The sequence below is a fragment of the Eptatretus burgeri genome, chromosome 2 (assembly GCF_056783735.1).
Source record: "Eptatretus burgeri isolate ZD-2024b chromosome 2, Ebu_testis_v1, whole genome shotgun sequence".
NCBI classification, from domain to species: domain Eukaryota; kingdom Metazoa; phylum Chordata; class Myxini; order Myxiniformes; family Myxinidae; genus Eptatretus; species Eptatretus burgeri.
Window position 1 is genome coordinate 146,749,105 of NC_140962.1, and position 17,397 is coordinate 146,766,501.

Sequence of the window (17,397 nt, forward strand, 5' to 3'; positions counted from 1 at the left end):
TAAAAACCTGGAATCACAGAAGCTGCAGAAGTATCAACAACAACAACAACAACGACCACAACAGACCTACCGTTTGGTCGTTGGGAAATACTTTGAGCATTGCTTTCCATCCCAGGCGCAGTAGGGGTCTCGTGCGAGACAGCAATCTGCGCATGCTGTTCCGTAGATGTTGCAGCGATGAAGAGAGACCTGGGCTACACCAGCAGAGGAACTGACGTAGATTTGTTGCTGCGAAGAACAGGCAAGAGCTTTGTTCAGAACTGAGCCGCGACGGCAAAAATACATCGCTGTCAAAGTGATCACTGAAGTTATCTATTTTTGAGCAAGCGATGAAGAATATATTACAAGGGACAACTTTGGATAGTAAACCTCATGTTTTACGTGTTGCATGCAAAATTGTTCGTAATGTTAGTCATGGAGTCAAGTTCCCTCTGCGGCCCTAAATACGCCCGTACGTGCGATTAGATGAGAGAATTAAGTTAAACCGCATATACAATTGGATCTCTTTTAAAGTGGGTCAAACTATGTGGATATCTCATCGGATTTGTGCCCTTTAATCAGTCAGTGCTTTCAAGCCAAAACCATTTTGAGGTTGTCTTTTTTTAAAATTTTTCTCCTTTTTTTCAAGTGATGCAAGATTTGCGGATGCGCTTCGGGTACGGCACAAAAGCTTTGCAGATAAGGTGTGGTCTGGCCATCTTTCTGTACCTCACCATTCGCTATCGACATTTACAGGGCCAGGCTCGCTTACAAAGCCTCTTTTGATTGAGGTCCTCGTAAAGCAGATGGAGGAAATCAACACGAGTCTAAAACTTCGCTTAATCAAACCGTCCCTGATGGCATCCACATGGCTATTGTCTTGCAATCATTTTTTATACATCAAAAAGATTACCAAGGAGAATCAAATTACTCTTACCCTTTTGGAGGAAATCTTCATAGACAAGATTGGTGTCGACGGCTGGGAACAGAGGGAACAAATCAGATATTTCACAATATAAAGAGGGTTTTTTTTTTTTAAAGGAGAAAGGAACAACTCGATAACTATGCGGATGGCATCAAACTGACCTTGAAAACCTGCAGCTCTTCAAGTAATACGTCTTCCGTGTTCAAGCCTTCCTTTTGAAGAACCATTATCTTCTGCACCGTTCCGACATCTGTGTGATGCAAGGGAGTTTTTCAACGTAAACGAGTCGTCCAATCATCGACATGCCTGTTTGGAGTCGCTCAATAAATAAAGGTTCACATGACTTGGTCTGCCCGAATCCTCTGACCCAACTTGAGAAAAAAAATCTTTAGTCAATCTCCGGTTCCCCTTTGCTTTCACCCCCGGAGCGATTACGAAGAAATGCTCACAGCGGTGATGGAATTGCCACCCAGGTATATCAACTCAGCAGACAACGATTTAGTCAATCATAGAGTAGAGACAAGACCATGGCAAGAGTTCAAAAGCCTTATGAATGCCGCACGGATCACAGCAGACCATAAAACCATCTGGGATCGTGCGATTCTTTCACAGTAACAATGACAATCTCTGCGTAAATTTATACAAGGGATTGGCCTCTCTGAAGTGGACGCCGTTAGAACTTTTACATCTTCATTTATAGCCTGATGAAAGGGTTGCAATAACAGGCAAGGAGGTTCGTTCGAAAACAGGCCGATAGCTTTGAACAGACCAAAGGTAAGGCCTTGGAAAGGGAATGCGCTTCTCTACCTGAGTTAAAAGGTGGAATTACTCATATTCACAGAGGAACTTGCACACACATCAAAGCACGTTAGGTGACATCAATTTACTTTCAGATGAATTACAAGGACATTAGGACACAATGAAAAAGATCATCACAGCGTATTGCATTTTAACGCATGAGCTCAGCCCAAGGAGCTAAGTGCTCTGATAGGAATGCCAAATGGTCTAATGATTTACCTGTGGCCAAAAAGAGAACTTCGTAGCGCCCATCAGCAGCAGAGACATGGTCAACGGCGATGTGTGTGTACTTGTACTGAATGTTTGTCCTCACGACAAGAGGGTGACGTTGCACTGGGTACACCGGGTAGTACATGGTCGGGTGTGACTGGATGAAGCTGACGACATCATCGGGGAAATCCTTTGTGGATCTCATCGTCGGGGTGAAAGTTCCACCGGGACACTGCCGGGACAAGACGTATACACCTTGGTTATGAGTTTTTTTTTTAAGTAAGATAAGCAAGTTCAAGCCGAGTATGATTCCAGGTTAGTGGTAACAACCTCTGGATGGTCATTTCACAAATTCTGGGTTCAAATATCGATGAAGGATGTTGATATTGAGCATCTGAAAAAAAAGTACCGAGTCACGGGAGAATCGTGATGTCGATATATTCGCTTGTTGGCAAAAAACCAGTCGGCCCACTAATGCCAATGAGGCAGGTGAATTTGACTGTCCGAAGTCGTCCGTTTTAAATTTGATGCCAGTTCATGCATTGCTGCCGAGGAGCAAATTCTTGCGACGAAAGCCACGTAGCCACTCCATAGGACTTGACGAAGGTTTACAGTGCGATTGTTAAAAAGATTTTTTAAACGCAGCCACATGTTGATTTTTTTTTTCCCCTTTGACTTGATCGGAAGACAAATGGAACACATAAATATCCATTTTTATATAAACGGAACATAAGCATTTCATGGACTATGGACTTCATTGGGGTTAGGGTTAAAACGAAATTATCGGCCTCATTAGTCTGAGTCAGGGCATCTGAGGCTCAGTCTGCTCTTTCTTGTTTGTTACAAAACTGGTAGAGTAGTCGGTTCTACTTAGGTTAAAGCTCTTAACTTGATGTGCATTTTGTTATTTGGATAATGGAAAACAACTTTTGCCTTAACTATGCCATATATATCTATACTAATAAAAGGCAGTGTGTGTCAGTATGTGTGTCTCCTCCATAACTCCAAAACTATAAAACCTAGCAGCCTGAAACTTTGATTGCATACGAAGAAAACTCCAAGGAAGTGCATGAGTGAAAATTGGGTGTTTGGGTTAATTAAAACACCCCTTTTGAAGATAATTAACGGCTTTATTTATTATTTAATTATATCCTTCATCAAGCGATCCTCGGCCACCTCGCTGTCTGGCGCCTTAAGTCGTTTCCTGGGTAACCTCGCTCTGCTCAACCTCACCCTGATTGGGAAATTGCCGTTCATCAAAGCCACGAATCGCTGGGTACATTGCAATGCTTATAAACGTATGAAGACGTCAGCGTTCGTTGTTTTATTTCATTTCCGCATATGCGTTCACCACGAGTATCTCTTAAGCTAAAACGAATTACAAAATTTAAGCTCCAGAATCGAAATTACAAGCACTTCCGACTCCGAGAAAAGTGTTCGTTCGTCCAATTCAGACATATGTCACATTTCGGATGTCTCTGGGAGGTGTATGTTTCATGTGACGGGTCGGTGAATGCCAATTGTGTGCTTATTTCATATTGACCGTTTCATTGGAGTGCTTGCTTGAATGCTTAAGCCACTTGGCGAGTGCTCTCCAAGCTGCTTCGTTGTTTTATTAAATCTCGCATCGATTCGACGACTGTTTCCACCTTTGTTGGGTCCCGCGGTGCCATGCCGTGACTTGGTAGGTGTCTTATCCACTGAAAATGTGCAAGGATCGCTTTGAGTGATCTCCTTTTGTAATCCACCTCTCACTTTGACATTGATGTATGTTAAAACTAGAGTTGGTGGCAAAGCCACCCAATGCTCGCCTGTTTATACATTTATCGTTTTTAAAAGACTCGTCTAATAATTAATATTTTTAATAAAGCATTGCACTGAAGTATAATTTTAAAGCAATATATGTATTTGTATATTGTAATCAGTAACAAGAGCGCAAGGGAGCACAATATATGCCCGAACAAGAGGGTATATACAGAATTGTGCTACTACATGGAAAACAGCACCCTAGTTGCCATGGCAACCACTTTAGATGACGAACGTATGTCGCGACACACCGTCTCCACAGTCTGTACCTATGTACCAAATATGAAACGTGAAAGTTGAAAACTTTGGGAGTTCGAGTGCGGACAGGAACGTATGGAAAACAGCATCCTGGTTGCCATGGCAACCACTTTAGATGACGAACATATATCATGACACACCGTCTCCACAGTCTGTACCTATCTACCAAATATGAAACGTGAATGGTGAAAACTTTGGGAGTTAGAGTGCGGACAGGAACAGACGGACGGATGGACGGACAGACAGACAGACAGACAGACGGAAGGATGGACGACCGGTATCACATAATACGCCCCGATATATATATATATATATATATATATATATATATATATAAATATATATATATATATATATATATATATATATATATATATCACATAAAAAATAGTGTGGTAGATAAAAACATAAGAAAGGAAAAATTAACTTGCACCAAAAACTTTAACATTTTCACGCTCACGCCGGGGGTATCACTATAGCTCTCTGTTCTTCGAACAGGCGAGCTAAAAATCATTAAGGTCCATCCAACCAGGTGTTCGCCATGTTTGTTCTCGCGGTGAAGGCATAAAGTGTTGATCGACATTTTGTGTTCTGTGGCTTGATGCATTTTTGAATTGAATTTCGCTTCATTAACAACTTTAAATCCTCTTTCAAAGAATGCCATTTCAAGGTAAATATTTGTTTGTCGTTTTTATTTACTTGATGTGTGTACATTTTCACGCGCGCGCGCGCGTGCGTGTGTCTACATATGCGGGTTTCAGAATGTGGAATGGAGTCCTCCCAGGGCGAGCTCAAAGTATCTCCCTTCGTTTCGGTAATGGGTCACGATTCATGGACCAAGCTGTGAAGTTTTCTGTTCTCAAAGTTTTTTGCCGAGGGCTCTCTTCAGGATCGTCGCTGAACCCCGGACAGCTTCCAAATGTAGTTGGTTTGTAGTAATATTCCCATGGATGGTTTTTCATACCTCTTTGAGGTTCTTTGCCATCATTCCTGTAGCTCCAACTATCACGAGTACAACTTTGGCATTCTTCAGCTTCCAGGATCTTTTCACTTCATTCTTGCGGTCTTGCTCTTTGGTCATTTTCTTGATTTGTGCATTGTTTAGTCCAAAATAACTGGAATTAACAACCTCACTTAACAATGCCTTCTTCTCTCTTTTCTGGACCTAAATATGATATCGAGTCGAAATGCTATGTTTTCGATGTTCACACTCGATGGGATAATTCGTCGTACGTGAGCAGTCGGTACTTCCATGTTTTCAGTCCATGCTTTTCGTTAATATACCCACAAATTTTCTGGAACTGGAATATGAAAGTTTTTGCGGATGTGCTTGTGGTTAAGATTACAAACTCTGTTGTGTTGTTGTGTGTACAGCTGTTCTGACATGAGTTTTATTTATTTATTTGTGTTCGGTCATTAAGCATAACATATCACTCGCTTTGCTAATGCCACGGCCACCCCTCACATATCTTTTTTTTTTTCCTCCTTCTCCCTTTCTTTCTCAACCCTCCCTCCCACAATGTACAGCAACATTTCATGAGGCACTGCTCTCCCCACCTCCACCCCCTTTTCCTCGCTCTTCTCCCCTTCCTAGCTTCCCCTTCTTCACCCACTCCTGGCTTCTCCTCGCTCTCCCCACCCTCTCCCCCCACCCCCCCCCCCCGTCCTCTCTGCCTCTCCTCCCCCCTCTCTTCCTTTCTCTTTTCGTCCACCCCTCCCCCTCCCATTCACACCACCATCAGTGAAACGACAGGTTGTATTTGCGAGTGTGTATATATATATATATATATATATATATATATATATATATATATATATATATATATATATATATATATATATATATATATATATATATATATATATATATATATATATATATCACGAGTACAACTTTGTCAATATATACATATATATATATATATATATATATATATATATATATATATATATATATATATATATATATATATATTGTTGTGGTTACCAAATTCGCAAACCACCATTCAGGTCCCTTAGGTGAGGTATCTCGGTAAGTGCATGTGTAGTTAGGCCCAAACCCGTTGTCTAGTGGGAATACATGTCATTTATGCGAGCTGCGACTCTTCAGGATAGCCGTTTTTCTTTTACTATCTTTATTTTGGACCAACCGCCATGATTACCACCACAACCACAACATCAACCACCAACCACAACGCCGCTTCACCACAACCGCCACGACCTTCACGTCACACCTCGCAACCGTAGCATCGCCACCGTTCTTGCCCCGCTGTGGGTACCGGTGTTGGACTCGTGCAGGGCGCACGTCGAACAGCGTGCACAAAATCACGGATTTTGTGCTTCAAAAACGGATCAAAAACGACACACGCCCACTTTTTGCCGTCCAATCGGTGAGCGAGGGGCGATTTGGCCCCGCCTCCAGGACGATCGATATATGCAAATTTGTGGATCAAAAAGCCTTCACGCCCACTTTTTCTCGGGCCAATGGGGAGCGAGGTGAAAGGTCAAAGGGAGGGGGTCAAAGGCGAAGCTACGGGGGGATAAAAGGACCGTGTTCGTCAGTCAGGAGAGCCGTGTGGAAGTCTGGAGCCTGAAGCCTGCAGAAGCTGGAGAAGCTGAAGAGAGTCGAACGAGGAGAGCCCAAAGAAGAGTCCAGGGTGGAGAGTCCAGAGGCGGAGAGGCGGCAGCGGCGAAGGCAGACAAGGGGGTGCTCGCGACGGTGCCGGGAGCTGCACGCCCGAGGAAGGCCGGCAGCACGACCTGGCCGAGGTGGAGACGCACACCAGGGATAATAAAGATCCTCTATACCCCGAGCATCAGCAACCCCCTCCTGTTTCCCCCCGCGCTGAGATAGTGCGACCAAGGGGGCCCCTTTCCCACCCCCTGCCAGACACTGTCCGCGAGGCCCGCGGAGTGAGGCGCCATCGCCGCTCCGCGTCTCATCACCAGACGGGTAGGCGCGACCCGGTCTCGGCCTCAGGCCCGCCTCATCCTTGAGGGTATTTCTTTTCCTTGGTTTTGGGTATGTGTTGTCGGCGCCGTCTGTGAAGTAGAATTGTATAAGTGTTGCCGTGTGCTCGGTAGTCGGTATTAGCTCTGCATTGTCTTCGCTTTTATATTTGCTTTTTGTGTAAATGGAATTGTGTTTTCTTTTTTTGTGTGCTTTTGGTGGAATTGAATGTGTGCTTCCCGTGTGCCGCGAATAAATGTGCTTTATTATTGAACTGTTCTCCCGCTTCGCTTCGTCTTTTTCTCCCATTGAATCCTCATCTTGCTTCACGTAAAGGGTTGGTAGTGGGCTGAATACGCCCGATAATTAATCGAACCGTCGAGGTCGACGATAACACCGCTCGGTTATTCTGATAGTACGGAACGGGTCGCTTAAGTGGCCCGTGTCCGAAGTCGACCTGCGGCGAGGTGCGATCGCCCGGTCTACCCTCCGCGTGGGTACTTAGGTAGGTCGAATTTGGCGAGCAACCCTATCCCACGCGGGGGCTGATTGGCTCGATCGCGGTGAGACCGAAAGGTCCACCCGTGACTGGTTCCCGGCGTTAGTCCGAGAGGGTCACGACTGGATTGTCCGTCCGGTGGGCGACGTGCCGCGATTCGAGTTACGTGGCCGTCAGCACGCCGGCGGGCGCGAAGACCGCAACAATATATATATATATATATATATATATATATATATATATATATATATATATATATATATATATATATATATATATATATATATATACAATATATACATATTTATATATATATATATATACACAATATATACATATTTATATATATATATATATATATATATATATATATATACAATATATACATATTTATATATATATATATATATATATATATATATATATATATATATATATATATATATATATATATATATATATATATATATATATATATATATACAATATATACAATATATACATATTTATATATATATATATATATATATATATATATATATACATATATATATATATATATATATACATATTTATATATATATATATATATATATATATATATATATATATATATATATATATATATATATATATATATATATATATATATATATATATATATATATATATATATATATATATATATATATATATATATACATACAATATATACATATATATATATATACATACAATATATACATATATATATATATACATACAATATATACATATATATATATATATATATATATATATATATATATATATATATATATATATATATACATATATATATATATATACATATATACAATATATACATATATATATATATATATATATACATATATATATATACATATATATATATATATATATATATATATATATATATATATATATATATATATATATATATATATATATATATATATATATATATATATACAATATATACATATATATATATATATATATATATATATATATATATATATATATATATACAATATATACATATATATATATATATATATATATATATATATATATATATATATATATATATATATATATATATATATATATATATATATATATATATATATATATATATATATATATATATATATATATATGTATATATATATATACAATATATACATATATATATATATACATATACATACATATATATATATATATATATATATATATATATATATACAATATATACATATATATATATATATATACATATACATACATATATATACATATATATATATATACATATACATACATATATATATATATATATATATATATATATATATATATATATGTATATTGTTATGGTTTTGGAAAACTTACCCCAGGGGAGAGCATACATGGACACATAGGTGACCCGAGGATTAGTTATTTAATTAGTCTTTGTACAGATATTCCTTGGTCCCTTGTAAAAGAGCTGTTCAGGGGGGCATGCTTTGGCTCGGCTGTATTTGTCCCGTGTAATGTCTCCCCCTCGCTCTCGGTTACTTTCAATCATTCCTCCTTCACACCGTCGCTCTGTTCAATGCCCCTGTCACTTTCAATCTACTCCATCGTTTGTTTCAACAGTCCACCAATTATTTCCCCTTCATCAAACACCCTTTCAACAGTCCCTCCTTCACCCCATTGGTCTTCCCTTCAGCCCCGTGGCCATTCGGTTGTCCTCTGGTCCGGAGGAATTCCTCTCAGTGTTCCCTCTATTCACACATTGTTTAATTGGGCATGTTTGACCCATCTGTGGTCGTTAACCCATCGGGTGCTCTCACATGCATGTTCATGATGCTTAGTGCTCGTCGAGGCCTGCGAGGTGCGGCACTTCTTGTGGGCGTGGTACAGTGCAGAGCTGCACGAGGAATACTTGCACGTGAAGGAGGGGGTCGGGAGCTTCCGTTGCGGCTTTGGGCACATATAGGGCAGGCTTGGGGGCTTCGTTGTTCCCTAAAGTTCCCTCAGAATGCGTGGCAATTCCCACAAGTGGCATCGTGGACCCACCCCCATCGGCTGCGGACCAATGAGAGAGAGGGAGAGAAGGCTTGTGGGAGGAGAGAAGAGAGCTGATGTGAAGAAGAAGCATAAAGTCACAAGTGAACGGGGAAAGCTCACAAAACATGGGATGCAAAGAGCTCGTGAGAGAAGTGGAGGCCAGAATAGAACGCAACATAATTTGCCAGTGAGCGAATGTTCGTTCCTTGAAGGAGGTTGATGATCGTGAGAGAAGCAGAAGGCAGAAGTGAATGTGGAAAGCTTGCACGAGCTGGGACAAAAAGAGCTCCTGAGCAGACGGCTCAGAGAGCAGAAAGGCTGGGAGAAGCAGAACGGCAGAAATGATCGGGACAAGCTCGCATGAGCAAAAGACGAAAAAACTGAGAAGGCTCGTGAGGGAAAAGAAAAGAAGATTTCACGAGCAGTTGGTGTCGAGCATGTGTGGAAAAAGAAACCTCCTTCCACGAGGGTCATTCTGTTCTCTCGATCCTGTCAGACACGAAGCACGAGGATGGTGAACAGCGGCACCTCATCGATGGGAGTCTTAGGAGGGAAAATCTGAGCCAGAGGAGGGCGAGTCACCTATATAGCTCGCACAACTGGGATGCCAGAGAGGACTCGCCTACTGGGTATGGGCACCAGAAGCTGAGGCAGAGGAGGGTGAGTCGCACATCAAGTTCATGTATCCGGGATGCTGGAGAGGACTCTCTCTCACCTACTGGGTCTGGGCAGCTCAGGGACGTGGTTGCGTGTCCCCATCACTTCACATTACCACTGCCCATCTTCCCCATCTATTTTCCTCCACATCCTGGATATTTGTGTGAGGTGAGGGAGAGAAGGAAAGACTGCTTTCCTTTTTCTCCATGCATTACTTTTTATTTGTATTTTCAAGTCTTTCTTGTTTTATTCTTTGCCTCTGAGTGAATGATGGACAAGTCATTTGTTTAGGTAAGATGGAAGAAGAACACGTGTTCGGGTTAAATCTGCTCTATTGTGCCTTTTTGTTTTCTTGCTTATAAATACTTGCTTTAAAATTATTGGTTGCTTGTGTGTTCGTAATAAATAATTGTTGCTGTTTCCAATGTCTCAGTTGTCATTTCCTTTTTGGTCCGATGCAGTGCACAAGTGTCGTTAGATGGGAACTTGTACCCCAATAATTTGCATCATTGGCCAGGGCACACTCATTGCAATGCTCGACAGTAATCCGAGTGTGTGTTGAGGGCATGTGACCCTAATTATCCGGCCGTCCACAGGTAAGGTATCAAGCAAAGTAGTGTATCCCTGCCCGGATTGGCTGTGTCAATCAGCATTCTTGGTTGCCAATCAACCTGCCGGTTTTCGGAGTTATCCGTGCCCTGCGGCCACCGGGCGTTCGGGAGCGCCGCGAGTGCATATGAGGCTCTGCGAGGAGGAGTGATGTAAAGGACACATCGGCCATTTTGGAGTTAATGCCATATAGCACTATTTTAACCCTGACCCTATCATCCGAGCCTATCATCATAATATCATTAAAAAATGTCGCTTACATCACTCCTCGCGGGGCCTCATATATTCTGTAAATATATGTATGTATGTATATATATATATATATATATATATATATATATATATATATATATATATATATATATATATATATATATATATATATATATATATATATATATATATATATATATACACACACACACACATAATAGCTGAAGTACCTGGCATTGCCTTGGGAAATTCAATGGCATCTATTTATATATTTCCTGCATGACAAATTGGGAAGCTTTATGGTTTCGTATGAATTTCTAATCTTGGGCGTTCCAAAATGTGCTTGGACCACTTTCCCTTCTTTTAACTTCTTTTTACTAACTTCATTTTTTACTAACTTCATTTTTTTAACTTCATTTTTTAAATGCAACAAATGTTTTACTAACTTCATTTTTTAAATGCAACAAATCACTAAAACCTCAACATACGATCTTCATAATACATATTACTCGATCACTTCCGGGAAAGAATGTGCAGGCAGTGTATAAGCACAAGACCCGATTGAAGCCTGAAGGCCAATTACTGATTTCTTTTTTTAATTTTTCAATTTTTTTTTTTCCCCCCGCAAACATAGTCCTCGACCTTCCTCTGGATGAAGGGGAATGCCAAGCAAAGTTTTGTTGCACTGATTCCTGCAGGGTCCGAAGGCATAAATGAACAAACACATAAACAATCTTTTTTACACACACACACACACACACACACACACACACACACACACACACACACACACACACACACACACACACACACACACACACACACACACACACACACACACACACACATTTTGTGAACCTTTCAAATAGATGATTTAATTTAATGGAATGTATCTCTGAATCAATCTCAGTTAAGCGGAGCTGTTTAATGCACACGTGTAATTTATCTACATACGGCTTCAGTTTCCATGAAAATTATATCAGCCAAGCTTTCTAAAATACGATGTCATGTCAGGGAAACACATCCTCACTGAAAACTCATCAAGTACAATGGTCAAAACGATTGCCTCTCTCAAGCACGACGTCTTCCGAGTGAACACTAACCTTCCCAACAATCATTGATCAGAACTTGGAAAACATCCATATTAAGTGTGAAAAAAATGTACACTGCTTTTGTACTTACAGTTCCTGGGCGAGGATAAGGAATCTTCCCTTGGTAAGGGACCCATTGGTAGCTGGGCCCCTCTTTGTGTGCAAAAGGACCGTTGAAAACCATCCGGATGTCGGCCATATTATAAACGCATACTGCCGAGCCCTTGAACACAGATCTGCGGAAAGACAAGGGGGCCATGGTAGGTTTGAATCCCACATTCTGTGCTTTCACCCTCATATTTTGTGTTGTGATCATGCCGACATTACTTTGCCCTTCACTGCACAAATATCGGAGAGTTTAGATATGACGAGATCTGCATTCATAATGTACGACTTCTTGGTACTGCAGAGATACATCAGTATGCTTTAAGTAAATGTGAGAAGGGTTTGGATTTTTTGGATTAAAAAAGGGATGAGTATTTACAGGTTAAAAAGGTGATTAAAAAAAAAAGAGATGGGGATTTACAGGTATACAAGGCCTTCTGCATTCCACATCAACAAATATGGCAGTGTACTCTATATATACCATCCATAATGTCCCCTCCATTCCCTTCTTCGTAAGTCATGCAGATGTTCTTCTTAACGCCTTTCCTACTACTGGGCTCTCTCAAATTCCCCCCTTTTCCTCCAAATTGTCTTGTTTATTCCAATGCTCAAGTGATTTCACGTTATGTCGATAGTTCATCATCTTTTGAACTTCTGAATGAACCACCTCATTCAAGTTCAGTCGAACAGGCCTCACAAACTGGCGTTCCTTTCCAAGATGGTGCCCATCATATTGATGCTAGAAAGTTATCACAAACTAAGGGGGCAGGTATTGCAGGTGTGCCGCCCATTGTAGGCATGTTTGCAGATGTAAATAGAACGGCACTCGGTACAACGCATACTTCTGCCAAGCTGAACAGTTCACCTTTTGTATCTCATTGATCGGCTCGATCTGGATCCAGACCTGAACTGGAATCGAATTGGCTTGTTGTTGTCACCTAACCAACTCATCCACAAAAATTTGTCGCAACTCTTCCACAATCTTTTGAAATACCATGCTATACAGTTTATCGTTTTTGTTCCCATCTCTCAATGCTGAAGAATCACTTAAGGAGTTAAAGAAAATTCTCGTATCTGGATCTGGATTCTGATCTTCACCAAAATCGAAACAATCCATCCTTGTCACGTACCCAACTTGTGTACCAAGTTTCGTCCGAATCTGTTCATAACATTTTGAGATATACTGCTTAAAGACAGACGGACAAACATGGGTGAAAACGTAGCCTCTGCCCACCTTTGGTGGCGCAGGTAGATATGAAAGAATTTGTGACCGCCGCCCCTTTGTATCCACTTGTTTGAACCCGCTCCTCTCCCCCACCCCGGTCCCCAAGTCCTCCTCATCATACTTTGTGAAATATGCATTGGACTGTTCTCTCTACAGTTTGATAGCACACTTCCTCGACAACCTCTCCCATTACTAAAACTTTAAAATAGCCCTCAGAAGCCTCAAATGACTCACTTAGAACTTGTGGTGCTCAGCTAAGATATCATTTGAACATGTATGGTGTTCAACAAGACTGAAGATTTCATTAAGACTGATGTGGTAAAGAAAAGGGCACAGAATGGTGTTTCGAGATTTCCATGCCATCACTTTGCGTGCTCCGTGTTGTAATGTTACTTCTGAGAAGGTGAGCAAACAGGTGCGGGGTGGATGGAAGGGAGGGCTAGTCCCAAAATCATAGGTGTAACAATTTATTCTGGGCTACCACACGAGTTGCGAGGGCCTTCATTTTTTTAATATGGATCTTCCCGATTACAAGCAGCATTTTTTTTTTCAAACTTGAAGCAACTTTTTGATGAGGTTGGTGGTGATAAGGATGTTAGGTAGTCCCAGATGAAGATCTAAACATCTCGGACCAGAGCCTTGACCGCTTGGCAGCTACTTATACCATTTAAAAATAACCATTCCTTTCACGTCGTCAAATGCGTAGGTCTGCCAAGGGAGTTACATTTGGCTGAGGAGCACAGTCCTGGATAGGTCGCCACTCAGATGCAGGAACACATACAATGTGGTGGTGCCAAAATTAGAATTAAATGACAATATGCTTCCCAGACTTAACAAGGACAAATGTGTCCAAGAGCAGCATCCTAAAGGTTTTGTCGGCTAAAAAAAACAAACAACAAGAACTTCCGATATTTCGTCACGTGCCATGATTAAGCCAATAGCGAGACCCGTCATAGTGTATTTACGTATTTACGAAATATCGTGTATTTACGAAATAAATAATGTATTTACGAAATTACAACACATTAAATGGAATAATCTTTAAATAGTAACGTGAACTTTTCGAAACTTTAAAACAAATGTCCGAATATATTTAAAAGTTCATGATAGACGCTCTCAAAAGGCACCGTCTATGTGAAGATGTGTACAAGTGTTTAGTATTTAAGGAGATCCGGATCTTGTATATAAAAGAGCCGTGTCCTAATATAAAGGTTTTGTCTTAAGAAGAAGAAGAAGAAGAAGAAGAAGAAGAAGAAGAAGAAGAAGAAGAAGAAGAAGAAGAAGAAGAAGAAGAAGAAGAAGAAGAAGAACAACAACAACGCCGAGCTCTCTTCGAGCAGCGTTTGCTACGCGAGACGCTGCTAAAAATTTGATGATACGCTTCCCAAATTATATAAAATATATGATTTTTGAAAGAAAATAGTTTCCAAGATTGCCGCTAAAGACAGCTGCCGACTGGGCAGCTTTGGCCAATCCTTTGTCGTGCAAGGTCTTTCTTTGGCCAATTCTTCTTCTTCTTGCATATGGCCAATATTAGGTGTGCTAAAGTTAAATGTTTAGGTTCTGCAGCCATGTGGCTGCCTCAGGGGTGAGTTGGCGGAGGGCTGAAAATCCTCCCGGTGGCTTCCACAAGGGACAGTGTGACATGATGTGCTCCATCATGTGGACTCCTCCGCAGAGCGCATCCGGCCTCATCCATTGATGGAGGGTGCTGCCGCAATGACCCTGTTCAGTGCTGAGCCTGTTGAGGGCTGTCCATTGCTTATGTGAGAGTGTAAAACTTTGGCCAATCTGAACTTTTGCCAACCCTCAAGGCCTTCATTTGCAGCTTGATGGAGTACTGCTCTCCCCTTTTGGCTGGTGCTCCTGCCTCACACCTTGCCCTTTTTGATGCCGTGGAAAACAAGACCCTCAAAATCATTGGAATCTCTTGTGACAAAGCTGAGTGTCTAGTAGTCCTGTTACTCTCACATCACAGACAGGTAGGTGGCCTCTCTGTTTTCTACCACCTCCTTTTTGGTCTTGCACCCTCTGCCCTCTCTTGTCTCTATCCCTCCCACTCCCAGGATTATGCAGGGCTGACGTGGTCTCCCAGTAACCTTATCCTTGATAAACTCCCAAAACCCAGGCTCACTTCTCACCTCCACTCACTTGTTCCTTTTTTCTCTCTCGCCTATGGAACCAACTTCCCCAGTCTGTTCAGTCCAATTCCTCCCTCCAGGTCTTTAAGAAGGCTGTTCACCAATACCTCAGGTCACCCCTCCATCCATACTCGCGTTCCCTTCTTCCCCAAATGATTCCGATCCAAAGCTCTCCCATTTTCCAGTTTATTGCGATTTCCCCCCTCTCCCTCACCTCTTTTAGTTTGTTAGTTGTCAGTTGGTTCGTTGTATTTTTTCTGTTACATCCCCATTTCCCCCTTCTTCTTTTTGCTGTGCTTCATTCACCTTGTCTTCATCTCGTTTACCCCCGTGTGTCCTCCTCTCCCTCCCACTGATCTCTCTCTCTCACTCTCTCTTCGAATCTCCTGTTGGTGTTTCCCCCTTTCCATTTTGTTCTCCTCCATTCTGCTCTACCCCTTCCACGAGCCTCGATCATGTGTACAAAAACAAAACAGGAAAAACAATTTTGAGCACAAATAGCAAGTAAAATGGTAATACAGGACAACAATCAGGATCTGTGAACAAATAACCCATCCCTGCACTGCATGTACCCCCGGAAAAACCTCTCCGCCCTTCATTTTTTTTTTATCTACATAACAATCAAACAGATCCTGATGAGATACAAAAGCTCACACCTTTGCAAGTTCATCAGGTTGACCTATTTTGTACAGTCTGAATACCCAACTGCAGTCGGTGCCCAAATCCTGCTAATTATGGGGGCATAATGTGTAGTGAACTTAAAAGAGAGCCACTCCCTTCGTTCCACACTGGCGATTACTCCTCATGCCTTTGAAAAAGATTCCTTCCTGTCCAGGTAAACCGAATTCAATAAAAAATGTACTCACCCACTTGTACTGAAGACTCCGTAAATAATTGGGTTTCGTAAATCTTCCGTCTTTCGGACGTATATGTCCTCTGAAACAAGAAAAAGAAATACTGCTAGGTGGAGCAAGGTGTAAGGCATGTTGTAAATTTAAGCATAGATGGACAACCTTCTGATCAACCTGATTGTCCGATTTTCTAAACTCAAATTTTAAAAGGTTATACCTGTGGACAAATGTGCCTTCAGTGTGCAAAGCAAGAATGTGTGTGAGAATTCAAACAACGAGAGGATGGTAAAGGAATGGGGTCCTCACGCAATTCGTCAAAGTGCGTCTCAATCCCGTCGCTTCCCATGACCGAACACACGAGCCGAGCCTTGAGGAACGTACTCCACTTGTTCACCAAATTACGTTGTCCTCCAATGTCATTCTGTGGGTAACAAAAGCAGATGCTACTGCAAACATAACGTTTTGGGGTTGGTTGGTTGGTGATGGTTTTACCACGAGCGACCGCGTGGCACCACCGCAGTAAGAATGAGAGTCGGAGGTCAAAGCATCGTGCGAAGATCGCCGTCGGGCATATTGCAAAAGACGCACACGTACCAGGCACACGCGGCCGATGCGTGCGAACACGGACTTCTGGCTGCCAGATTCAGCCGATTTCTCACGAGAGAAGAAGTAAAGTTTGTCGTCATTGTGGTCTCCGCTGTCTGGGATCATGTGTATATTAAGAAAGATGGGCTCTGCGAATGTAAGATGCGGCATTTGTCTTTAAAATCATTTTATGAGAAACTTGTTGTTTTTTTTAAGGACGTCATAAAGGACACAAACAACCGGCATGAATAAATAATTATTTAACGTGTTAAATAGGGTGGTGTAAAAGAGGGTGCATCAGTGGTGGTAAACTTCCGATTCAATGTATTTTTTTGTTTTTTTTTCGGCATCCTTTAAAACTTTTATTGTATTTAAATTATATCATATAATTGAACACTGTAAACCACAAATCACCT

General features: G+C 41.2%; 1 protein-coding gene and 1 long non-coding RNA gene across 4 annotated transcripts in view; one reads left to right on the top strand and one right to left on the bottom strand.

Moving 5' to 3' along the window:
• The window catches only part of LOC147033469 (semaphorin-3F-like), a 154,711-nt gene that overhangs the window by 16,437 nt on the left and 120,877 nt on the right, over positions 1–17,397 (bottom strand). For all 3 annotated transcript variants that reach the window (XM_085871658.1, XM_085871659.1, XM_085871660.1), the window contains 8 exons: positions 16,991–17,130; positions 16,703–16,817; positions 16,412–16,481; positions 12,166–12,310; positions 1,922–2,144; positions 1,066–1,154; positions 917–958; positions 71–228 (listed from right to left, as the gene is read on the bottom strand). In XM_085871658.1, coding sequence (XP_085727784.1) covers positions 71–228; positions 917–958; positions 1,066–1,154; positions 1,922–2,144; positions 12,166–12,310; positions 16,412–16,481; positions 16,703–16,817; positions 16,991–17,130 — 982 coding nt within the window. The remainder of the gene's footprint in view (positions 1–70; positions 229–916; positions 959–1,065; positions 1,155–1,921; positions 2,145–12,165; positions 12,311–16,411; positions 16,482–16,702; positions 16,818–16,990; positions 17,131–17,397) is intronic.
• The window catches only part of LOC147033470 (uncharacterized), a 30,133-nt gene continuing 24,943 nt past the window's right edge, over positions 12,208–17,397 (top strand). Inside the window, exon 1 of the long non-coding RNA XR_015055558.1 lies at positions 12,208–12,334. This is a non-coding gene — a long non-coding RNA (uncharacterized LOC147033470). The remainder of the gene's footprint in view (positions 12,335–17,397) is intronic.